The sequence below is a fragment of the Aptenodytes patagonicus genome, unplaced genomic scaffold (assembly GCF_965638725.1).
Source record: "Aptenodytes patagonicus unplaced genomic scaffold, bAptPat1.pri.cur scaffold_60, whole genome shotgun sequence".
Classification (NCBI taxonomy): Eukaryota; Metazoa; Chordata; class Aves; order Sphenisciformes; family Spheniscidae; genus Aptenodytes; species Aptenodytes patagonicus.
Window position 1 is genome coordinate 686,117 of NW_027472011.1, and position 24,552 is coordinate 710,668.

The 24,552-nt window shown below is 70.3% G+C and overlaps 1 protein-coding gene across 2 annotated transcripts; it reads right to left on the bottom strand.

Annotated features, from left to right (window-relative positions):
- Positions 1 to 355: 355 nt before the first annotated feature.
- On the bottom strand, positions 356 to 20,100 carry LOC143173312 (transcription factor COE1-like). 2 transcript variants are annotated; one of them, XM_076363517.1, is made up of 17 exons: positions 19,970 to 20,100; positions 14,246 to 14,402; positions 13,939 to 14,002; positions 13,813 to 13,868; positions 13,052 to 13,125; positions 12,108 to 12,176; positions 7,051 to 7,132; positions 5,866 to 5,983; positions 4,699 to 4,829; positions 4,493 to 4,619; positions 3,504 to 3,592; positions 2,859 to 2,924; positions 2,146 to 2,323; positions 1,885 to 2,067; positions 1,351 to 1,554; positions 903 to 978; positions 356 to 787 (listed from the first exon to the last, which is right to left on the bottom strand). In XM_076363517.1, exons 1-16 carry the CDS (start codon positions 20,098 to 20,100, stop codon positions 908 to 910), a joined length of 1,800 nt encoding a protein of 599 aa, XP_076219632.1. In that variant the 3' UTR covers positions 356 to 787; positions 903 to 907. The 2 variants fall into 2 exon arrangements, with proteins under 2 accessions (XP_076219632.1, XP_076219631.1); XM_076363516.1 differs by having other exon boundaries at positions 4,699 to 4,832.
- Positions 20,101 to 24,552: the final 4,452 nt, after the last annotated feature.

The window sequence follows — 24,552 nt, forward strand, 5'->3', positions numbered from 1 at the left end:
GGGGCTCAGGTCGGTGGGCCAGGGCAGCCCAGATCCCCTGCCCGGGCGGCGCTGAGGCCCCGATCCTGCGCGGGGGCGCGGGGTGCAGGCAGAGATCCGGTCTCAGCTGCCCGGGAGCTGCAGGTGGGCGGCTCCAGATGTGGAGCTGCACATCTGGGGAGGGAGTGCTGGCCACGGCGGTGAGAGAGCCGGGAAGTGTGGGGGGAAGCTGGGTCACAGTGGAGCATCCATCCTGCCCTGGAACATCCCCTCATCCTACCCTGGAGCATCCATCCCACCCCGGAGCATCCATCCCGCCCCGGAGCATCCATCCCTCCCGCCCCCGAGCATCCTGCCCGTGGCTTCCGCTGCTGCCACCCCGCACCCCCGCAGGTCTCTCGGTGTCTTTCTGAGGCTAAACCCAGAGCGTTTGGGTCATTCCCGGGGGCTCCCCCCAGGGCCCCTCTCTGGCCCCAGGAGGGGCTGCCCGCCGAGCCGAGCCTTGCCAAGCCACGCCGGTGCTGGCCCTGGCCAGGATCACCCCCCCACACCCCGGAGACACCCCGCTGGGGGGTGCAGCCCCCATCCTGTGAGGGGGCCGAGCTCCGTGGGGCCGGGTTGGGGCGGCCGCAGGGCAGCGGGGTGGCGGGTCCAGTGGCCCCACATGCCCTGACCCCGGTGGGAGCCCCCGGGAGCAGGTCGGAGGGGCCAGCACCACTGGGCTGCGAGACCACGCTCAGTCCCGGTCCATGTCGCGGCTCCGGCACTGTCCCGGCTCACATGGGCGGCACGAGGCGGCCGGGCCCGGCTGCAAGGGAAGGCGAGGGGTGGGCACGCCGGGGCAGGGGGTCCCTGCCCTCCTTGGCCCCGCTCCCCCTGCCCGTCCCAGCAGGATGGGGGCGCCGGTGCATCCCAGGACCTACTGTGCTTAGGAATAGGCCAGTCCCTGGAGCGGCCGCGCAGGCGTGTGGAACTTGTCCGAGTCCTCAAAAGCCGGGTCTGGGCGGCGGGAGGGAGGGAGGGAGGGAGGCAGAGAGAGAGGGTGAGCCGAGGTGGGGGGGAGCAGTGGGCACGGGAGGACAGGGACAAGGGTGGCATGGTGCACCCGTCCCTGCAGTGCAGCCCCAGCCATGCCCCGGGTGCAGGGAGGAGGCAGGGGTGCAGGCAGGAGAGCGCAGGCAGCCTGCGGGAAGGGATCTGCAAGGCTGCAGGCAAGCGCCCTGCTTGGGCAGGGTGCAGGCAGCAGGGTGGGCATGGTGCCGCCGGGACCCCCCTCCGTGGGGAAAGGGGGATCTGGGGGTGGGCTGGAGTGGGCAGGGAGCCGCGGGCAGCGCGGGCAGGTGAGGGCAGCCCTGCCCGCACTGGGCTCACCTTGCAGGCCGCTGCCGCTGGTGCTGGCGCAGGCGGGCGGCGGGGAGGTCTGCGGCCGCACCACGGGGGCGAAGGCGCTTTTCTGCTTCACCGCCGAGATCATGTTGACGGGGGAGAAGGAGAAGACCCCGGAGGGGGTGGAGGCGTTGGTGCCCGACGGGAGGGTGATGGAGGAGGCGCCGAGCGGGGGGCTGGCGGGCATGACTGCAGGGAGAGACCCACTCAGGCCGGGCAGAGCTGGGGACGGGGCATCGCTCCCCGTGCGGGATGCCAGCACACCCTGCTGACGCTGCGTGGGACCCAGCTTGCAAGGGCCAGGGCTGGGGCCGGGGCTGTCTCAGCTCAGGTCGCTGTGTTCCCTCTCCCCCTTGCCCTCGCAGCCAGCTTTGGGGACGCCCCGGGGCTGGTGCATGGCTTTGGGGATGCCCCAGAGCTGGTACACGGCTTTGGGTGCTCCCTGGGGCTGGTACACAGCTTTGGGGACACCCCGGGGCTGGTGCATGGCTTTGGGGACGCCCTGGGGCACCGACTCACTGGCGTAGGGGGAGTTGGCGGTGGAGCCGTTGAGGAAGCTGGGGGAACCAGGCACCCCCAGGCCAGCCATGGTGCCACTGCCGTAGCCGTTGATGCCAGCGGCGCTGCTGTAGCTGCTCTGCTGCGGCGTGGAGCTGGGCACGTAGCCCCGTGGTGAGACGCTGCCCGTGTTTCGGGAGTAGCCTGCGGGCGAGAGGGGCCGGGGGTGGCACGGGGCGGGCAGGGACCCCCTCCCGCTGCCCGGCACGGCCCCTGGCCCACCTTGCTCGGTGCCCTGCGGCGAGTCGCCAATGTTGACGGCCAGCTGGCTGCCGAAGGAGTTCACCCCCATCATGCCGGCGGGTCCGTGGGTGCTGGCCAGCGAGGAGAGCTGGCCGGGGTTGCGGGGGACGCTGTACAGCGCCTCGGCAATGTCTGCCGCTCGCTTCAGGATGATGTCCTGGAAGGAGGGGGGGACACAGGGACAGCATCACCCCGCGGCAGGCAGAGCCTGGAGTGACCCCACGGCTGTGCTGGGCAGCGATGGGGCAGGGGGGGCTGAGACCACCCCAGCTCACATCACCTCCCAGGGCACCCGCAGCCCCAAACGTCCCCGGGGCGCAGGATGGGCTATGCCGGGCAGCGATGGGGCAGGGGGGACCAAGACCCCCCAGCTCGTGCCACCGGCCGGGAAGGACGTGGGAACAAAGGCGGCTTTAGAGGCGCCAGCCCTGCAGCCTGACCCGGCGAATCCCCTTCCCCTGCAGGTGGGGGGCTCGGGGCGGGGCCCACAGTGCTGACTCAGCGCCTGAGGAATCCTGATGTGAAGCAGATGTGGGGCCGGGAGCCCGGGGCTGGCTCCTGCGTCCCCGCTCCAGCACCGCAGGCTTGGGGCGCACACCCCGCCGAGCCGGCAGGGTGGGGGGCCAGAGGCAAGAGGGTGGGACGAGCCGGTTGGGGGGGGGGGCCTGGCAGGACGGAGGGGGCCGCGGTACCTGGTTGCTGTGCGGCATCCCGTAAAGAGCCTCCACCAGGTCGGCCGCCCGCTTCAGCAGGACCTCCTGGGCAGGGAGCGGGATGGGGGTCAGGGGGGGCCCACACCCCCACCCCGGCCCCATCTGCACACGGGGAACATGCAGGCACCCTGCCCCGCCACGTCCCCGCGCCGGCGACATGTCCCCATGCCAGCACCTCCCCGAGCTGCCGTGCGATGCCCAGAGCCCCAGCCCAGCGCTGCCCAGCATCCCACAGCAGACCCACGGGGCTGGGACCCAGCAGGGACCCGTTGCGCTCCCCCATGGCCCTCCCTGCGTCCCCCCATGGCCCTCCCTGCCCTGGGCTTTGCTGGGGGTGGGGGCAAACAGCACGGACCCCACCACACAGTGGGAGCTGAGAGTCGGGGAGCCAGGCCAGCCTGCGGGCTGCACCCAGCGCCAAGGCGGGGGGGACAGGGGCTCTGCATCCCCCTCCCTGTCCCTTGGTCCTCTGGCACTTGCCAGGGAAGACCCCTGGGTCTGGGCGAGGTGGTGCCCAGCACCCATGGGAGATGGCGTGTCCCTGCCTGCACCCGTGGGTGTCACCGGCCACAGCAGAGAGCAGGGCACAGCATCTGCGCCAAACCCCGGGCAGGGGTTCCCTACCTTGGGGAGGCGTTCAGGGTCCCCGGGGTGCCGGGGGATGACCTTCTGCAGCCGCTGGAACCCGTAGTCGATGGTGGGCTCATTCAGTGCTGCCAAGAAAGAGGGGCTCAGTGGCTGCTGCACGTGGGGCTGTCCCGGCCCCCCCTGCCCCAAACCCATGGGGAAACTGAGGCACAGACCATGGGGCGCAGGGCTGAGCTGGGGCGTAGCAGGGGGGAGAACTCCACCTCCCGCAGGGACACCCCAGCTGTCCCCCCTGTCCCCTTCCTGTGCCAACAGCCCCTGCGCCCCTTCCTCTCCCAACCCCATGTCCGGCAGCCACAGCCCCCAGCCCAGCTGTGGGGGTCCCGAGGGGACGGGATGGTGCCGCAGCGGGGCAGGAGCCGGGGCGACGTGCAGCACAGCATGGAGCTGGTGTGAGGACAGACTGCCCGAGCCAGCGGCAACATGCTACGGCGCACGGCAGGTGGCCACCATGGTGGGACTGATCCTCCGCCACACTGTGCACGCTGCCCTGCTCACACCCCACGTGTGCATGACCCCCTACCCTCACCCCACGCGTGCACGCTGCCCTGCTCACACCCCGCACATGTGCAGGGCCCCTGGCGTCGCTGTCTGGGGGTTTCAACAGTGTTTTGCAATAACCCTCACCCAGGTCCTACCCCTAACCCCGTCCCTGCCAGCATCCCCTAGTCACAACCCTCCCCCCTGCCCCCTAAACCTATCCTGCCCCCTAACCCAACCCTGTCCTGCCCCTAATCCTGCCCTACCCCAAACCCTTGCCTTACACCCGTCCCCTTGCACCCTGCCCCTGCCCATCCCCTCGCCCTACCCCTGCAGCAGAGCCGCTTGGGGGGGGGCCTGGTCAGGGCAGAGCTGTGCCCAGGAGCTGGAAGCGGACAGAAAAATCCCCCGGGCGCTGCCCTGGGGGTCTGTGTCCCCTTCCCCGGGGGGTCTGTGCCCCTTCCCAGGGGGTCTGTGCCCCTCACCGGTGTAGACGAAGCGTCCCGGGGCACCCTTGCAGAACTGCTTGGACTTGTAGGAGAGCGTCACCTCCACCACGCCGGGGATGTGCCGCGGGGGGGTCTGCACCCGGATGGCGTGAGGCGTGATGAGCTGTGGGGCGAGACGGGGCTCAGCCCACAGCCGGGGGGGCTGCGCCAGCCCCCCCGCCGCCTCCCCTGCACCCCCCTACCTCGCTCCACACCAGCATGGTGCCAAAGACGACCTGTAGCCCGTCGAAGAAGTTGTCCCCGATGACGATGACGGTGGCACCTCCGGTGGTCCAGCCCTCGCTGGGGCTGATGGCTTTGATGCAGGGGGTGGCTGCTTCGGGCGGGAGAGGAGAGACAGGGCAGCAGTGAGTGTGGGGGCGCGCGGGGCGGGAGCGGGGGGCGCCGGGGTCGGGGCCAGGGGCGCGAGGCTGGGGGAGAGAAGGCAGAGAGGGAGAGCAGAGGCAGAGAGTGAGAACCAGGCGGCGGCGAGGGGCAGGGGACAGACACGGGCAGCCATGGATGCACGGACAGACACCAGGCAGGAGCAGGGGATGGGGGGGACAGGGGGGGCTGGCACTGTGGGACGCAGGGGACCAGGCCGTGGGGGACGGATGGGGACAGTGGGGAGGGGATGGGGATGGCGGGGGAAAGCGCGTGCAGGTGACAGAGGGGGGGAGGGAGAGCACATCGGTGCAGGAGGGTGGAAAGAGCATGCACAGGATAGACAGACAGAGAGCAAACAGGTCAGACGGGCGGACAGGGCACGTATGCATTGGACAGAGGGGGACAGACAGACATGGCGGATGCACGGACGGACAGAGTGGTGGATGGACAGAGAGCACCCAGGAGGGCAGGACAGCCTGCACGCGCGGGACAGACGGAGGGACGAAGGGACAGACAGAAAACGCAGGTGCACGGCGGGTGGATGGAGAGGTCGTGTGTGTGTGCTGGGCGGACGGACAGACGTACAAGGCATAAATACGGGGCTGGGTGCCCACCTCCAGGGCTGCCCAGGGTGCCCGGGGTGCCCGCTGCACCCGGCAGGGAGGTGCCAGGACCAGGGAAGTTGCAGCCTCCGAGCGGTGTGGGGCAGAGCTGGGCACAGGCACGTTCCCCGCGGGGGTCCCGGCATGGGGACATGGTCTCTGGGGCTGCCCTGGCTCTGTGGGGCATGCATGGCCATGGGGTTGGCTCCGGCACAGCCGGGGCAGGGGATGCTGCGGTAGGAGCAGCACCCACTGGCATGGACATGCGTCTGCCCCTCCATATGGCCGTGCACGCGTGCCGGGGCACAGCACACGTGTGTGCGTGGGCACATGCTCTGTGTGCGTGTGCGTGGGCACACCAGGTGCCCGGCAGGGACTCACCTTCGGAGGGGTCGAGGCGCCGTGCCCGCCGCCCGTGCTTGGAGTTGTTGTGGACAAACATGTTGTCGGACACGGCCAGGACGTGGCCGTCCACGTTCACCGTCGTCGACACGACCACCTGCGGAACAGCCGGATCAGGGCCACCATCCCCCCACGCCCCACAGCCACGGCGCTGCCCGGCCCTGGGGCCACCGCAAGAGGACGGGGGCTGGTGTGCCCTTCCCCACGGGGACCCCGCAGTGTCCTACCCCCCCCCCCCCCACCGTGGGTACATCACCCCATGGGGGGGTCCTTGCCCCCCTGCTCGTCTCTAGTGTCCCCCCCGCACCCCTGAGCATCCCGGGACTGTCACAGGTGTCCTCCAGACCCTCCGTGCCTTGGTGGTGACATGCGTGTGCAAATCTGCACCTGCGTGGCCGTGCACGCCTGCGTGTGCATGGCTGTGCACACGTGTGCACGTGCCAAAGGGGTGTGCGTGTGCACGCGCACGTCTATGTGCGTGCAGGAGCGCTTGTGTGCACACGTGCATGCATATGTGTGCAGGCGTGTGCGTGCATACCTAACGTGTGCACGCAGGCGTCTGCCCCCATAGCCGTGCAGCACGCAGCGCCACAGGACCCCAGCACCGGCCCGTCACCGTGCCACCGGCCGGGGGGACCCCGGACCCCAGGGGACACCCCAGCCCACCCCCTGCATGCCCCTCCCCGCACCCCGCTCCCCCGGCTCCGGCGTGGACTTGGCTGCTCTCCCGGAGCTGCTTGGCGCTATGCAAATTGGATAGGTCGTTAATCATGTAAAAATGTCACAATTATCATATCTTTACGAGAGGCCCTAATGAAGGCGCCCGTGCTGGGTGGGGGACGGGCCGGACCCCCCCTCTGCTCCGCTCCCGAACCTCCAGCTGCTGCAGGGAGAGCTGGGCTGTGGGCAGGGGACACGGGGGGAGTGTGCGGGGGGCGAGGGGAGCTGGGGACTGCAGGGGGGGAGGTGAGGGGAATCGGGGTCTGCAGAGGGGTTCAAGAGCAATCAGGGTTTGCAAATTAGGGTTTGCAAAGGGGGCGAGGGGAATCGAGTCCCTAATTCTCCTCGACCCCTTTGGGAAAATATATGAGGTCTCCAGCCCCGTCCCGTCCTGCAGCCCCGGTGTGCGGGGCAGGGTTTGGGGGGGGGGGTCCCGGTGCTCACCTGGAAGCGCCGCATATCCCGGGGGTTCCCCGCGTTCTTCAGGCAGTTTTGGTTGCATTTGAGGAAAAACTTGAGGAAAAACCTGGGATGGAAGGGAAGAACCTAGCAGTCAGTGCCGGCAAACCAGGGGGGTCCCAGATACCCCACGATGTCTCCCCCCCCACCCCATCCTTTGGTTCCTGGCGCTGGAGCAAAGCAGGGGTGAGTGTCCCCCCTGTCCTGGTATCCCCAAATGGAGGTAGCACCATGCATGTCACACCGGAGACGTGCCTGGGTGCTCCCCGCCGTGCACGGCGTCCCGTGCAACCCCCGTGACACACACATGTGCACGCACCGTGCAGAGGTGTGCGCAGCCGAAAACACGCACCATGTGCACGTGCACACCCGGGCTTGCACGCTGCCACGCACGCACACACATGCACTGCACGGTTGCAGGGACCCCAGGACGCCCCGTGGGACCCCCTGGCTGTGCAGGGCGCTGCCTCTCCCTGCCCACGGGGGTCTGGCAGGTGCCAGGCAGCATCCCCGGTGGAAGATGGACGGGCAGGAGGGCGAGCTGTTCCCGCCATGTCCCGGCCTGATGGAATATTCAGGCTGCTTGTCCATGGCCCCATAATCAGCCTCGGCCCCTCAATAATTAATGGGCAGCGGCAGCACTCACACTAGGGGCTGGGACGGGAGGAGCGCGCGTGGGGATCGTGGTGCACACACATGGGAGCACGGACCCACGCCTGGGGGCACGGCCAGATGTGGTCCCCAGGACCTCCCCCCCGGGATCTCCCTGGGTGGGGTGCCCCTGTGCACACCTGGGCGCACACCGGGACCCTCACCCCATGCACTTTTGCGCACCAAGGTGAGACCCACTGTCCCCGTCCCCAGCCGTGGGCCACCCCATGGTGCATGGCCAAAGACACGCACAGCCACGGGCACCCTGCCTGGCCACACACGGGCACAAGGGCACGCTCACCCTGCACACACACGTGTGCACACACACACACACACATATTTGCTCTGCACCATGCCCAGCCATCACGCTGTGCCAGCTTACTTTGCCATGGCAGATCACCGCGCTGTGCCAGCTCGGTGCAGTGGCACAGTGCCAGGTCACTGCCGTGCCAAGTCACCACACCGTGCTAAGTCCCCGAGCTGTGCCAGGTCACCCCACCATGCCAGGCTACTGCACCGTGCCAGCTCACTGCACCGCGCCAGCTCACTGCACTGCGCCAGGGCATGGTGCCACGCATGGCCACCGTGCCGTGCCAGGTCACCGTGCTGTGCCAGGCCACCGTGTCCCTCTGTGCCATCTCCCTCCATTGGCCTGGCACGGGGCAGCCCATCTCCCAGCCCACTCGCCGATGCGCCTGGGCTCTGCCCGGCCCACACAGGCAGCCCTTCGGCAGGGCCTGGGCACTGCATGGAGCTGGCGCATCCCAGCGTGCCGCCCTGTCCCATCCCAGTATCCCATCCTGACCCATCCCAGCATCCCATCCTGCCCCCATCCCATCCTGCCCCCATCCCAGTGTCCCATCCTGCCCCATCCCAGCGTCCCATCCTGACCCATCCCAGCATCCCATCCTGCCCCCATCCCATCCTGCCCCCATCCCAGTGTCCCATCCTGCCCCATCTCAGCGTCCCATCCTGACCCATCTCAGCATCCCATCCTGCCCCATCCCATCCTGCCCCATCCCAGCGTCCCATCCTGCCCTATCCCAGTGTCCCATCCTGCCCCATCCCATCCTGCCCCATCCCAGTGTCCCATCCTGCCCCATCCCATCCTGCCCCATCCCATCCTGCCCCCATCCCAGTGTCCCATCCTGCCCCATCTCAGCGTCCCATCCTGACCCATCTCAGCATCCCATCCTGCCCCATCCCATCCTGCCCCATCCCAGCGTCCCATCCTGCCCCATCCCATCCTGCCCCATCCCAGCATCCCATCCTGCCCCATCCCAGCGTCCCATCCTGCCCCATCCCATCCTGCCCCATCCCAGCGTCCCATCGTGCCCCCATCCCAGTGCCCCATCCTGCCCCCATCCCATCTCGGCAGCCTGGCCTGGCATCTCGTCTGAGCATCCGACCCTGGCACCTTACCCCAACATCCCGGTCCAGCACCCTGCCTTTGCATCGTGCCCCAGCCCCCCATCTCGGCCCCCCCGGCCCCCTCCCCAAGGGCTGCAGCGGGGCTGGGGAGGGACAGAGGGGCAGGAGGGGGACACAGGCGCCCAGTGGGAAGGTTCCCACGGCCCTGTCAGCTGCTGGTGGAGGCTGGAGGGAGGATGGGACCCCTGGGGGGGGACGGGGCACCCGGGGACGTGGGCACCCCTGGGACCCCCTCGAATGCAGGCGCAGGGACAGGAGCAGCGGGCACAGCCTCCCTGGCCCCAAACCCCCTCCAGCCCCATCCCTGGGAGGCACGGTGGGCACGGGCCGGGGGGCACACACCCCTGGGGCCATTGGGCCCCCCCCAGGGGACTCTTGGCACCCTGTGGCACCCCTGAGCAGAGAGGGCACCCCCAGAGCTTTCCCCCGCCCCGGGGCTCCTGCCCTCGGCCAGCGCCGGGGCACACGGAGACAGGTTCCCACACCGGTGCTGCCGGGATGCTTGCCCACGGGGGACGGTTTTCCCAGGCAAGGGCAGGAAGAGGGGGACCCCCCCGTGTCCCCCTGTCACCCGCCGCCTGGCAGGTGGTAATCAGGGGAAGGAAGGAGCTGGAAAACAGCAGGAAAACACCCCCACCCCCCCCACCAGGAGATTGACAGGGACGGTGTGGGCCTGGGGGGGACCCCCCGACCCCCCCCGACCCTCCCCAGCCCCCCGGCCCCGGCTCTGCGCTGCCGAGGGGGGGGATAATCCTGAACCCCAGGTCGGCCTCGTCCCCCCTGAGCGGCAGCCGCGCATATGGGCCTGGGAGTTAAAAATACAGGCGCTGTGCATGCATTAGCATCCCTAATGCACAGCGTTTCCCATTTAATATGCAAATTCCCGGCGTTGCTGCCGAACACCTTCTGTTCCGAGCGCATAAATTTGAATTTGCAATTAGAATAATCTTGTATAATTAATGAAAAGCGTCAATTTTAGCTCCTAAGTAATTTGATTAACATGTTGATAGGGCACTTATCTGGCTCTCTAAACCAGTGGGGCTGGGCGTCGGGCTGGGGAGCGGGGCTGGGGGGGGCCGGGGTGGAGCGGGCGGCGGGCTGGGGACCCGCCTGGCCCCGGGTGACCCCCAAGGGCCCTGGGGACAGAGGAGGACGCAGGGGCATGGTGGAAGCCCCCAGCTGCCCTCAGCACAGAAGAGGGACGGGGATGGGGATGCCACCAGCCTGGGGATGTCACCTCGTTGGGGCAGGGCCCCAAGGGGTCCCTGGGGAGAAGGGGGCTGGGGTGGGCTCGGGAGACACTTGCCCTGGGGGGGATCACCCCACAGACACTCAGGGCTGGGCTCAGCCCCAGCCTCCAGCACAGGGGGGTGACAGAGCACTCTGGGACCCCCTGCATCCCCCAAAAGCACCAGCACGGGGTGCAGCACCCAGGACACCCGCAGGACGAGGAGGCTGAGGGGACGGGGGCACACCAGGATGCCGTTACCGGGAGGTTTGTCTTGGCCGGGCTGCGGCGGCTGCATCCCACGGCCATGCCAGGAGTTCCGGGGGCCGCGATCCCCACAGCTGGCCGGGGCACAGCTGGCCGGGAGCAGCAGAGGGGGGGCAGCACAGCTGGCTGGCACTGGCAGGGCAGGGGGATGCCGGGGGTCGGGGACCTGCCGCAGCGGGGCCGGCGTCACACCTGGGGGGCTGGGGACAGGGGAAGTGGGAGCAGGGTCTGCCCTGGCCCCCATCCCCAGGGACACAGGCACCCTCCAGCACCCCAAGGGACTCCTTCTGCAGGGGGAAGCCACTCACAGGGACCCCCCCGGGCCCAAGGGACCCCACTCGCAGGCAGGGTGAGGCGAGGAGGGGGCACAGCGCCGGCCAGCCCCCATCCGCCCCGCCACGTCCCCCCAGCCCCAGTGCCGAGGTGACCGAGCCCTGCAGAGAGAGCCGGGGCCCCTAAACCCCCCAGCACCCCCGAAGAGCCTGGGTTTCGCTTGGCATCACCAGGGAGGTGCCGCTGTGCCAGGAGATGCACCAGGACTCCTGCACAGGGACAGAGGGATGGGGACATGACACGCTGGGTGGAGGGACAGAAGGACAGATGGATAGACGTGGGGTCTGGGGATGCTGCGGGGTGGGGGGAGGAACAGCTCAAGGGCTGGTGAGAGGGGTGGGGAAGGGAGGGGGAGAGGGAGGGAGAGGAGAAAGGAGGGAGGAAGGAAAGGACAGGTGAAGGGGTGGGGGGAGGGAGGGAGGGAAGGATGGGTGGATGGAGGGAGGTGGGGGGGGGGGGCTGTCCAGGGAGGGCAGAGGGACAGGGCTGCAGACAGACAGACAGACAGACAGACGCCCGCCCCAGTGCCAGGGGGACACGGTACCCATGCCCATGCCAGCGAGTGCTGCCTGCGCCGGGCTGGGCTTTCTGCGCCCCCCTCAGCGCTGTGCCGTGGGTCCCAGCCCAGCAGAGAGGATGGGTGCATCCCTCACCGTGGGGGGCACGTGCCTGGCCCGTGCCGCAGGCACACGCCTGGGGACACCATGCAGCACTGCACCGGGGCCTCCCTGCGGCACGTGGCCCCCGGCGCGGGAGCGGGGCTGCCACGCGTTCCCCGGCGCTCGCCAAAGTGGCTGGATGCCGCCTGTATTATTTATTTGTTTGATGCGCATCGGAAGTGCTGCGCTGATGGCAAACGGCGCTTTCCCCATCTGTCACGGCTGGCTGTCACCACAGCCCGGCGCGGGGCCGGCAGCCACCGCAGCGTGCCGGACCGGGGGGCACTGCGCGCCCCCCCCGGCCCCCACACGCTGCTCCCCCAGCTCATTAGCATTAACAAGGTAGCGCTTGCACCCGGTCCCCAGCCCTGGGGACTCCCCGCCCCAGCTCCCTGGGGGACCCCCCGCCACTGCCCCCCTCCCTCGGCCCCAGCGAGGCGCAGGGGGACCCCCACACCCGGGGCCCCCGGTACCTGTCGATGATGACGGGGTCGGAGGGGGTCTCGTTGCGGTTCCCGCAGCTCTTCTTGTCGCAGCAGCGGCTGGGCACGGCCGGGGAGAGGAGCCGGCGTGAGGGGAGCCGGGGGGGGGGGGGGGGGGGGGCGGGTGAGCCCCACACCCCCCAGGCCTCAGGGGAGAACCCGCCAAACCCCCATTTCCCACCACTGTGCCCCCCACCATCGCCCAGCCCTGTGCTGCGGAGCAGGGGGGTCCTGCCCCACGGCGGGGTGGGATGGGGCGGGGGGCAGAGGTGCAGAGGGGACAGGTGGGTGCCCCACAAGGGCCCAGGGTGCTGGGCTGGGGGGGGAGGGACTCCAGGACAGGGACACTGGCCACATGGTGCCAGGGCATGGGGGACCTTGGCAGAGAGGGCAACCCTGGGGTACCCCCCTTATCTACCCCACCCCACCACCCTGCACCATGGGGCTGGGCTCCAATTTGGGGCTCTCTGGGGCTCGGGGTGAACCCCAGCCCTGGGAAATGCTCAGTGAGCCAAGGGGGGGGCTCCGAACAGGGGGGTGCCCTGGAGCCCCCGTGGGCTCCACGTCACCCACAAGGGACACGGTGGGGCCAGGCTTGTGCCGCCGGCGGCCAACAAACACGGCAGCGTCAGCCCCGGGGAGCACGGCGGGGAGGGGGGGGGCCCGGCCCTGGCATCGTTAGTGCGGCTCCTGGAGATCAATTAGCCGCGCTGGCACGGAGCGCTAATTTGCACAAACACCGAGCACGAGGGTGGTAAACAAGAGCGGCGCTAATGGGGCACGGGGGACCCCGCGCTGGCAGCAGGCAGCTGGGGCAGGCAGTACTCGCTGCCCACCCGCCCAACCCCACACCCCTGGTTCCGCCGGAGCCCCACAGGACCCCCCCCACCAGGACCCCCACCACCGGGACCCCCACCACCGGGACCCCCACCTACCTGCACATGATCTCGTGGGTGAGGAGGACCCGGCACATCTCTGGGTTCTTGTCCTGCCCCTCGTAGATGATGGCCTGGGGGAGAGAGAGCGCGCAGGGGGGGTGCCACCGCCTCCCGGCACCCTGCCTGTCCCCTGCCACCGCTCCAGCCTGTCCCCGACCCACGGACCCCCCCCCGGGTGACCCCAGCCAGGGTGGGGGACCCCGATGGCAGCCGGGGTGGGAGCAGCGGGTGGGACAGGGGCCAGGCAGGGAGCGCTCATGGGTGGGTGTGCAGCCGTGCACACCTCCGAGGAGTCGCGTGGGTGCCCGTGCACACGCGTGTGCCCCTGCGCGCGCACAGCTGCATGTGCCGTGCCCACGCTGTGCACAGCCGTACGTGCCCGTGCACACGCTGCTGCGGGCGCTCCTGCACACACGAGCCAGTGCACAGACGTGTGTTCACGCACGTGGCGGGGTGTGCAAGTGCAGATGTGCCCACTCCGCACACCTGGGCGTGCACGTACAGCTGCGTGGCCTTGCACGCCTGCATGCGTGTGCACTTACAGACGTGCCTGCCTTGCGCACCCACACGTACACACATGTGTACAGATGTGCCTGCTCTGCACAGCTGCGTGCACACGCACAGACGTGCCCGCCTGGCACTCCCACGTGTGCACGTGTGTGTGCAGACGGCCCTGGGGGCTCGGTGGCTGGTGGGGTCGGGGGCTGCGGTGCCGGGGGTGCTAGCCCCCAGCCCGGCCATCCCCCCTCTGGCGTTACCTGCTTGGACATGGAGTCGATGAGGCGGACGTAGAGGTCCTGCTCGGTCCGGAGCCCTGCGGCGAGAGGGGAGGGATCAGCCCTGCCCACGTCCCCCCCCCCCGCCCCCCTGGCCCCAGCACCCACCGTTGCTGTACAGCAGCTGGAGCCGGTAGTGGATCCCGTTGTTGGTTTTCTCGCCGTTCTGCTCCTGGGGGGAGGACAGGGGACATCATGGTCCCCTCTCAGCGCAGCCCTCCGCCAGCCCCAGCCCGACCCAGGGCCGTGGAGCCGCTCTGGCAACTCCCCACATGTGCAATGAGTTTGGGAGAGGTCTCAGCCCCTGCAGCGCAGGCTCCCATGCCCCTCCAAGAGCAGGGGGATGGCCGGGCAGAGTGACCCCACCCCCGCCACAACCCCATCCCCACCACAACCCCGGCCCCGGGGGTCTCACCCGCTCCTTCTCCACGAAGTCGATGAAGGAGGTGCGCTCGATCTCCACGGGCTGGCCCTGCCGGTCGTACATGGCCAGGACGAAGTGGAAGAAGTTGGATTTCCGCAGGTTGGAGGGGGGCTGCTTCTCAAAGTGGGCTCGGGCCAGGCCCACCCCGCTGCCGGCAGGAACGGGGGGCGGGGGGTGAGCACGGGAAGGCTGCCAGGACCCCCAGCACCCCATCCCCGGCACCCCCAGCACCCCCTCCCCAGGGCCACGCCATCACCAGGAAAAGGACTCGGTGGGAGCTACCAAACTCCCCCGTGGCAGGTGGCGATGCTCCTCGGTACCCCGGGGTGCTGTGGACCGGGATGGAGGGAGCACCCAGGACCCCCACCCTGCCCCGTGGCCAGGACGTGCCCGTGCCCAGCACGTCCCCGCCGCTCGCAAGGCTTGTCCTTGGGGGAAGCGAGACCGAAGTCAGCCCCGGTCAGCCCCGGTCCCCGGGGAGGGGAATTGCCCCCAGGGTGCCGCAGGGGCTCGGCTGCGGCCCCGCACCCTGCCACGGGTGGGGACATCGGGGTGAACACCCCTGCACATGCGTTGGTGTGCACGCTCACATAGACTTGCACACACACGTGCGTGCACGGGGTGGCTGGGGCGGGGGGGGGGGGGGGGCACAGCAGAGCCGGGAGGGGTGGGTGTTCGGGGTGGGGGGTCACAGCTCCTCGGGCTTGAGGGGGACACAGTGTGGGACACGCCAGCAGCATCCCAGGGGACACCCGGCAGCTCTTCAGCAGTGTCGCCTGCCCCCAGCTCTACCTACACCCGGGGCAGGCGCCAGGGACGGGAGGGGACATCCCTGAGACCTCCGCACCCGAGCCCAGCCCTGGTGCATCCCGCTGCCAGCTCACAGAGCCATCTCTGGGCTCACCCGTGGCACCAGCTGCTCCGAGGGCTACCGCTGCTGTCCCTGCGCAGACACCCAGGGTGACAGGACAGTGACACCACAGGGATGGTGGCAGAGCCGTCCCAAGGGACGACGGCTCCAGCACCGAGCAGTCTTTGTCCCGGTCACTTCGTCCCCAGCCCGGCGTGTGGTCCCTGTCCCTGACCAGTGTCACTGCCGGTGCTGCGGGAGCCAGTGCGGCGTCGGCGTGGGGGGCCGCGGGAGCCGGACCAGCCCCAATGCAGCGTGGCAGCCGGCGAGGCGAGGGGGCCAAGATAAACACGTGGATGTAAAAAGTTCCCCCCCTTTCGTGATTAAAAACACGTCGGGTGACGAGCAAGGCGGGGGGGGGGGGCGGGTTTGGCTCCCCCCACGCCGACCTCGGGGCGGGGGGGGGGCTTAAGCTGCCAGAGCCAGTTCCCACACTGCGCCGGGGGCAGCCCCTGCACCCCATGGGGATCCCACGGACCTTGCAGAACCACCCCCCCCCCAGTGTGGGGCAGGACCCCACAGACCTTCCAGGCCCCCCCAGCATGGAGCAGGACCCCGCAGCCCCACAGATCCCACTGTGCCTGGCAGCACCCTGCGGACCCCACTGGCCAGGACTTGCGCAGGGGTCAGCACTGGGGTGCAAATAAGGGGGGGGGACACACATGCACAAACACACAGGGGGGTCTCTGCCTGCCCCAGCACCCCCAGCCCTCCTCCCGGGAGCCCACCCGGGGACACAGTTTGTGGGGCAACGGGCTGGGTGTGATCCCCCCGCTGCCAGCCTGAGGGGGTGCCCACTGCAGGGGTCCCTCTGCTGCCACCCCCAGCCACGCCGGGACATGGCCACCACAGGAATGGGGGATCACACCCAGCCCCCTGCCCGCAGCACCCTGTCGGAGGGGCCATCGAGGAGAGGTGCCTCGGGGTGCAGGGACACAGTGCATGGGTGAGGAGCAGGCTGGGGGCACCCCTCCACCTGCAGCCGGAGGATGGAGCGGGTCCCCGAGCCCTGCTCCCACAGAGCCCCCAGTGCCGCGGGACCCCCCTGCTTACACCCTGCCAGAGCGGCTGCCCCAGCCGTGGGGGTCCTTCGCTCCTGCACGGCCGAGCCCCCCCACCCCGCTCCTCCCAAGGCTGCTCCCGCAGGCTGGCGCTGCCCAGGGCCGACCCCTGCACCCAGGGGTATCGCCAGCTGCACGCAGCCATGGGGACATGGGAGACACAGGGACATGGGGACACGGGGACACCTCCCAGGGCCCCGCAAAAGCCACAGCCACCAGCGTCTCCTCAAAAGAAGAGCAGAAAACGGGGTTCAGCCCTTTTACCAGCGACCTGCTCCTGTGGCCAGTCCCAGCAGTACCCAGGAGCTGGGGCAGAGCCAGCACAGGGTGGGGAGAAGACCCCAGGCACCCCCGCCGCCTTTAGTGACGCTCCTTGGGCTTTAATTACCCCCCGGCATCACCCTCAGCCCCAGCCCCGACCCCAGCTGTGGGCATCAGCCAAGGCCAAGTGCAAAGCCCAGACCCTGGAAACCTCAGGGACGCTTCTCCATGACAGAAGAAACAGCTCGTTAAGCTGATCGCCGGGAAGCCGAAATGACCCCAGTCGGCAAACGCCAGGGCATGCGGCTGGCACGCTCGCCTGGCACGCGGGTGCCTGTGTGTACGGCCAGCACGCATGTCTGGGCACACGCGTGCAAACAGACGTGTGCACGCTCGTGTCCCCGGGCACTGCTGACGGCCGTGTCCCTGGCACACCCCGTGGGTGTCCCTTGTCCCCTACCCATGGGTCCGACCAGTGCCGACGGGTTTGTTCTCAGGGCCCATCCCCATGGCATCTGGCCCCGGAGCATGGGGCGCTGACCCCACCGGGACGCCACAGTCTCACCGGGCCCCCATCCTGGTGTGTCCAGCCGACACGCCACTCAGCTCCCCGAGGGACGGGGACCCCCGGTGCTGCAGAGACCCCGCTGTCCCCCGGCAGCATCCCCAACCCTGCCTCGCTGGAGCCCCAGCCACGGGGCTCCCAGCTGATGGGAAGGTGGCGGCGGTCCCGGCAGGGCGGCTGCAGTGAGCCAGCACCCACCCAGCCCCTCCATTCCCCTCCGCCCCCACAAAGCTTCTGCTCTAAAGTGCTGGGGGGAGGCGATGGAGCCGCCAGCCCGGCCGGGTAATGGCTGCGTCTCCGCTCCCAGCGCTGCCGAGACCCCGGCGCTCTGAGAGCCGAGCCCGGCTGCCATTAATTATTAAAGGCAATCAGAGCATTTCCTAGCAGAGGAGCCCAGCGAACGTCTCTTACAGTAAAGCAGCATCTTCCCTTGGCGGAGCCGCCAGGCACCCAGAGCACCGCGCAATTACGCAGCCACGGCTCCCCGGGCGGCTCCGCCAAACGGGGGGGGGAGAGGGGGGAGCACTGGAACCCACCTGGGAAGCCGAGACCCCGCGTAGGCTCACCCTGCGGCCCCCGGCCCCTCTGCCTTGCCCCGGGACCCCGACCCCCCTGCCATCCCCGGGGCACGCCTGGGGCAGCCCCTCTGCCCACAGGGGCTGCAGCTGTGGGTGCCAGCTGGCATTGCCCAGGGACCCTGCAGCGGCCGTGGGGTCCCACAGGAGCAGGGGGTCTTTGCGGGTGCTGATGTTTGCAGGGTGGTTGTATGAGCCCCCCCAGCTGGGGGTCAGAAAGGGGTGCGGGACGCGGGGCGGAGGCAGGCTGGCTCTGGAGGTGACGAGCACCCCGCGAGTGCGTCCACATGCGTGTCACTGCCCACACGTGTGGCACGCACCCAGCTGCCGGGCACCACGGCAGGACAGGGAGGAGAAGAGGGGGCCTGGAGGGCACCGCAGGCTGCCCGGCACCCGGCTCAGCGGGGGCAGGGGGTCTGCAAGCCCCATCCTCGCACACCAGGCACATGGCACGCAGGACCCCATCGGCACACGGAGACACGTGGGCAGCCACATCCCTGCCGACGGGCAGCACTGCTGCCGGAGCCGCTGCGGCGGTCCCAGCCCTGTGCCGGAGCCAGGGACGGGCAGGAGGGGGCTGGATTTCACCACCCTTTCTCGCAGCCCCGCTCCGGGGCACGGGGAAGTTTCTGGGTGCGCAGCAGCAAGGCCAGCACCTCCCTGCACCCCGGCTCAGACACTGCAGTCCCCCACCCCGGCACTGCCCCCCCCCCAGCTCCCTGGGGCTGGGTGGGAGCCCTCGGTCCAGCCACCCTCTGGGGGCTCCAGGCTGGGCCGTGGCGGCGGATGTCCCCCCCGGTGGGGGCTGCGCTGGGACGGGGCTGGGGTGGCTTTGCCAGGGTTGGCAGGGGGATCGCTGCAGTTTTTCAAGCATCCTGGAGTATCTGCAAATGCAGCGGCTTTGGGGGGGGACCATGGGGAGCCCCCAAGGGCTTCAGTCACAGGGCGCAGCCTCCGGCGCAGTCACGGTCCCCGGCAGAGAGCCAGCGGCGGGGCTGACACTGCAGCTGGGGACCCTGAGCTCGGGGACGGTGCACACAACTGGGTGATCTCATCCATGGAGCGGGTCGGTGCTGGAAGTACCGGGGATGTCCCGCTCTGCCAGGGCCCCTTGCAGAGGGAAGACTCCCCCCAGGCCCCCAAACCCACTGTCCCTGGCCAGGCAGAGGGTGTGGGGCACCCCAGGGAGGCAGTGCGCAGGCTGGCCTGGGTCCCCTCGCTCCTCCGTGCCATGGGGCATCTCCTGTCACCCCTGGACAAAGCCACAGCACGCTCCAAGCACAGTCCCCCCTTACCAACTCTCCGAACCCCACGATGCACAACAGGGGGGACAGCAGGAGCTGGGGCACTGGGGGCAGGGGTGAAGGTGTCCCCCAGCTGGAGCCGGGACCCCTCTGGGCACAGGGTGGAGAGAGAGCAGGGGGCCAGGGTGCACAGAGCCCCCCGGGGAGGGCAGGGGATGGGGTGCACGGAGCCCTGAGCCCCACGGGAAGGGCAGGGGATGGGGCCAGCCGGGGCACAGGAGGACATCGGGCTGTGGCGCGGTGAGCCCGGCAGTGCAGGCTGCCTGAGCGGCTGCAGCAGTCGCTCACCCCAGCCGATGCCACCAGCCCTGCCCGGGAGACGGGGATGGCACCGCTGCCAGCCCTGCCCTCGCCCTCGGCGGCTTTTCCCGGCAGAGCCGGTGCTCACGGTGCAGGTCCTGGCCCCGATGGATGCACGGCACGGCACAACACAGCACAAGCCCCTCGCAGCTCTGGCAGCAGCTCCTGCCCTGCTGCCAGCATCCACTGGCCCTCCCAACACGGGGCAACAGGCCTGGCATGCACGGGGTGCCAGGGGGCTCAGGATGCCCCAGGTACTCGGGGGTGCTGAAGTCCACAGGGGCCCCCGGGATACCCAGGCTACGCAGGGGTAGGGGTTACCTGGAGGCCCAAGGAGCCCAGGGCATGTGGGGCACCTGGGGTGCCTGAAGTACCTGGCAGGTACCAGGCACCTGGGACGCCCAAGGCATCCAGGCTGCCCAGGGATCCCGGGGTGCTGAGGGTGTGGGGTGCCCGGGGTGCCCAGCGTGCCCGGGGTGTGCAGGGTGCCTGGGATGCCCATGACACCCAGGATGCCCATCGTGCCCGGGATGCCCACAGCACCCGGGATGCCTGTGGAGCCCATGGTACCTGGGATGCTCGTGGTGCCTGGGATGCCTGGGATGCCCGGGATGCCCGCAGTGCCCGGGCTGCCTGTGGTGCCCAAGATGCCCGCAGCGCCCAGGATGGCCGTGGTGCCCGGGATGCCTGCAGCACCTGGGATGCCCGCGGAGCCTGGGATGCCCGCGGAGCCCCTTACCTCTGCGCCGCCGTGCTGGCGTCCAGGATGCCGGTGCCCTGCAGCCAGCGGACGGAGGGCAGCCCGGCCGTCAGCGGCTCTTCCTTCATGGGCAGCCCCCCCCGGGGCAGCGCCTCCTGCACGGAGAACATGGCAGGGGCTCAGCGGCCGCCCCCAACTTTCCTGCCCCGGGCCCGGCAGCGGAGCTCAGAGCCGGGCAGGTGCCGGGGGCCGCCGTCCCGGCCGCCGGGGAAGCGGCATCTGCGGCGGGTGGCCGGGCGGGAGCGGGGGGAGGCTCGGGGGGAGGCCCGGGGGAGGCGGGAGGCGGAGGCAGGCGGAGGCAGGGCCGGAGAAGTTGGAGACGGAGGCGACCAGCAGCCAAGTGTGGGGACCGGGAGGGGAAGGGGCGGGGGGCGGCGGCGGCGGCGGGGGGGGGCGGGGAGGAGGGATGGGGAAGGCAGGGGAGGAGTGGAGGGAGGGATGGAGGAAGGGATGGAGGAAGGCTTAGAGGAGTGGAAGGAGGGATGGGGAAGGCAAAGGAGGAGTGGAAAGGAGGGATGGAGGGAAGCTTAGAGGAGCGGAGGGAGGGATGGAGGGAGGGATGGGGAAAGCAGAGGAGGAGTGGAGGGAGGGATGGAGGAAGGCTTATAGGACTGGAGGGAGGGATGGAAGGAGGCAGAGGAGGAGTGGAGGGAGGGATGGAGGGAGGCTGCGAGGACTGGAGGGAGGGATGGAGGGAGGGAGAGGAGGAGTGGAGGGAGGGATGGAGGAAGGCTGAGAGGAGGAGTGGAGGGATGGAGGGGGGAGGAGGCCGGAGAGGGGGCGCGGGAGGGGGCAGGCGCGGCCCGGGATGGGGCGGGCGGCGGCGGGGGCTCGTTACCGGGCGGGCAGCGGCGGCGGCGGCGGCGGCGGCGGGCGCGGCGCGGGGCGGCGGCGGCGGCGGCGGCGGCAGCGGCGGCGGCGGCAGCGGCAGAGGCAGCAGCAGCAGGAGCGGGCGGGCGGGAGGGCCGGAGGGTCCGGGGGGGCCGCCTCCCCGCCGCCGCCCCGCTCCCCGGCCCCGCCGCCCCGCCGCGGCCACCAGCACCATCAGCACCAGCACCCGCCGCCGCGGCCCCGCCGCCCCGCCGGCCCGGGCCATGCCGCCGCCGCCTCCCCGGGGAGGCAGGGCCGGAGCCGCCGGGGGAGGCGGGGGCCGCGGCCGGGCAGGCTGACATCATTCCGGGGAGGAGCGGTCCCTCCCCGCGCCGGCGGAGGGGCTCCGCGGCCAGGGCCGCACCGGCCGCGCCGGGGGAGGGGGCGGCGGGGACCGGGCACCCCGGGGGGCAGCCGGGACTGGACGGACCGGAGAGCCCCTGCGCTCCCTGGGGCGGCCGGTGCGACCACCGCGCCTCCCGCCCCGAGAGACCCCAGGCAGGCCCCGGGGGTACCCCGGGGAGACCCCGCTGCGTCCCCCGAGATGCCCTGGAGGGACCCCAGACAGGACCTGGAGCTGCTCCGGAGCAACCTCGCTATATCCCGCGAGACACCCTGCAAAGACCCCAGGCAGGCCCCGGGGGTACCCCGGAGGAGACCCCGCTGCATCCCCCGAGATGCCCTGGAGGGGCCCCAGGCAGGCCCCAGGGACACCCTGGGGAGACCCCGCTGCATCCTCTGAGACACCCTGAGAGACCCCCCTGCATCGCAACGTGCCTCGGAGAGACCCCAGACGAGCTCTGGAGATGAGCCAGATGTCCCCCCAACACCCCAGAGAGGCCTCAGGGCATCCCCTGCAGAGACCCCGTTTGGGTCCCCTGCACCCCCAGGGTCCCCCACACTGACCCCCAATCAGCCCCTCAGACACCTCGGAATGACCCCAAAGAGCCACCAAGCACCCCAAAAACCCCAGCGTGACCAGCTGGACCCCTTGAAATGCCCCTCACGGGACCCCTGCACACCCGAGACACCCCAGGGTGACCCCTGTGCCCCTCAGCATACCCCAGAGGTGACCCCCAAAATCACCCCCAGTGCCCCACATAAACCCGACTGACCTCTCTGGGGCACAGCCAGTGGGGTCTCAGCCCCCCACGTCACCGTGCCCACAGCAGACCCACGGCGAAGGGGGCCCATCCCCATCCCCTCCCCGCTGTGCAGCCCTGCCAGGCAGGGTACGGGCAGGGTACGGGCAGGGAAGGGGGTGCCAGCCCTGCACAGCTGCCTCCAGTCCCTGCATTGGCATCGGGCTGGGGGCCACGGGGGGCAGCGGGAAGCACCCAAGGGGGCAGGGACCCCAGGGGCAGCATGGAGACACCCGTCCCAGCCCCTCCTGTGGTGTCCCCAGCACCCAGCGGGGCAAGCTGGGAGCCCTCGGGGGGTGCACGTTGCCCAGGGGACCCTCACCCATGGGGAAAGGCCCCAAAGGAGGCTGAGGAGTTGGGGCGTTGCTTGATCTTCCGCCAGGGAGCCAGCGCTGCCAGCCCGGGGGGAGGCGAGGGGGGTCCCGGGGGGAGCAGAGGCTTCCAGCAGCTGAAGGGGCTGGGAATCCCAAACCGCGACCGGCTCCGGCTCTCCCTTGCTGCAGGAGGGGATGCCGGCCCCGCGGCGGGAGCGGGGAGTTGGTGTCCGTGCCCAGGCAGCCAGGCTGCGGGCAGAGCTGACGAGGGCGGCACACAGGGACCCCCAGGGCAGCCCCTCGCCACGGGCAGCGTCTCTCGCACACTGCCCTCTCGCTCACACGCTGTGGGGGGGCTCTGCAGCCTGTCCCCCGATGCAGCTCCATGCTGTGCCCTTTTCCCTCTGGCCACGCAGCCCCAGGGCTGCCGCAGCACCTGCACGGGGCTCGGCAGCAGGGGCCGAGCCCACCCAGAGCCCACCCAGCACCCCGCCCCCATCACCCGGAGCCTCCCGAGGGCTGGTGAGGCCACGATGGCTCCTGCAGAAACCGGGCGTCCGTTTATTCATGCACCCACCCAGCCCAGTGTCCATCTGTCCATGCCCCCGTCCATCCCAGCATCCATTTGGGTGTCCACGCCCCCCGTCCATCCCAGTGTCCATCTGTCCATGCCCCCGTCCATCCCCGTATCCATCCATCCATCCCAGCATCCATCTGTCCACGCCCCCGTCCATCCCGGTGTCCATCCGTCCATGCCCCCGTCCATCCCCACATCCATCCGTCCCTGCCCCCGTCCTGCCCAGATACCCCAGGGATGGGCGCCACCGAAGGGACCCCAGCTCCTGCTGCAGGCGGAGCAGGGGGCAGTGGGGGACCTGCTCCCTGCCCCCCCTCCCCCCCCTTTCCAGGCAGCACCGGGCTGAGCTGTACCGGGGGACACGAGTCCCTCCACCAGGACTGGCCCCATGGGGAGCCGTGTTCCCTGGCGTGGCTCCGGTAATGGGCCCTAATGGAGGCAGCGCGGCTGAGCACCGGGGGGGGGGGCCGGCAGCGCTGCGGGGACTGCCCCCGCTCATGGCTGGGGGTGAGGGGGGGATGCTCAGGGCCCCTCGCTCCAGCCGCCCCACAGCAAACCCCTGTGGGGCCAAGCAGCTGGGGGGGTGCTGCTGCACCCACTGCCCAAGGGCACCCACAGGGACCACCGCAGCCCCCCACACCCGCTTGCTGCGGGCAGAGGGGCACTGGGGAGGGGGCTGGGACCCCGGGGCAGCTGGGCTCCGGGGGGGGGGTCCAGGGGCGGCCGGGGAGGATGGAGGCTGGGGGGCAGGGGGTCTCACCCCCGCTCGCCTCCCCCCAGTTGGGTTTTCTGGACGGGCTTCTCCCTCCCTCCGGCTAATGGGCTGCGGGGCCCATGGGAGCCACCGGCGTTAGGGTAAGTGCAGGGTGGGGCTGAGCCGGAAGGGGGGAGCCCATTTACTGCCTCTCCAGGGACCCCCCCGCCCTGGGACCCCCCTTCCCCTGCAGGCAGCACCGGTGCTGCCGGGAGGGCTGGGTTCCCCCCCGCAGCAGGGAGATGGGGACCCCCGTGCAGCTGGGATCCTGTCCCCGAGCCTCCCCTCCTGTGGGGCTGGGGCTGAGCGGGGGCATGGGGACCCCGGGCAGGGCTGGGCCCCGTCCCTGTCCCTGTCCCCGTCCCGTTTCGCCTGGGCTGGAGAGGGGCCACCCGGTCCCGTCCTGGCGTGGGCACGGGGATGGGCATGGGGAAAGGGGTTTGGCAGCAGAGCTGGGAAAGGCAACCCACGCCAAGCCCGCGCCGTCCCGTGCCAGATCCGCGCCAAGCTCCTGCCAGACCCACGCCAAGCCCATGCCACCCCACACCAGACTCATGCCAAGCCCCTGCCGTCCCACACCAGACCCACGCTAGATCCATGCCAAGCCCAGGCCATCCCCTGCCCAGGACCACCCCAAAACCCCCCCAAGCTCCCACCACCCACGCCAAGCGCCCGGCACGTGCCACCCGTGCCATCTAGTGGGGTAAGGCCAGAAGGCAGCCGGGCACCCACCGTGTACCTGTCGGGTGCCCACCCTTCCCACGCCTCGCAGCACCCCAGGGACGCACTGGGCACAGGCCACCGTGCCCGCACGGGACACCGTCCTGGCACAGGGCACCATCCTGGCACGGGGCACCATCCCGTCACAGGGCGGGCGAGACGCGCAGCCCCGGCCCTCGGGCGCA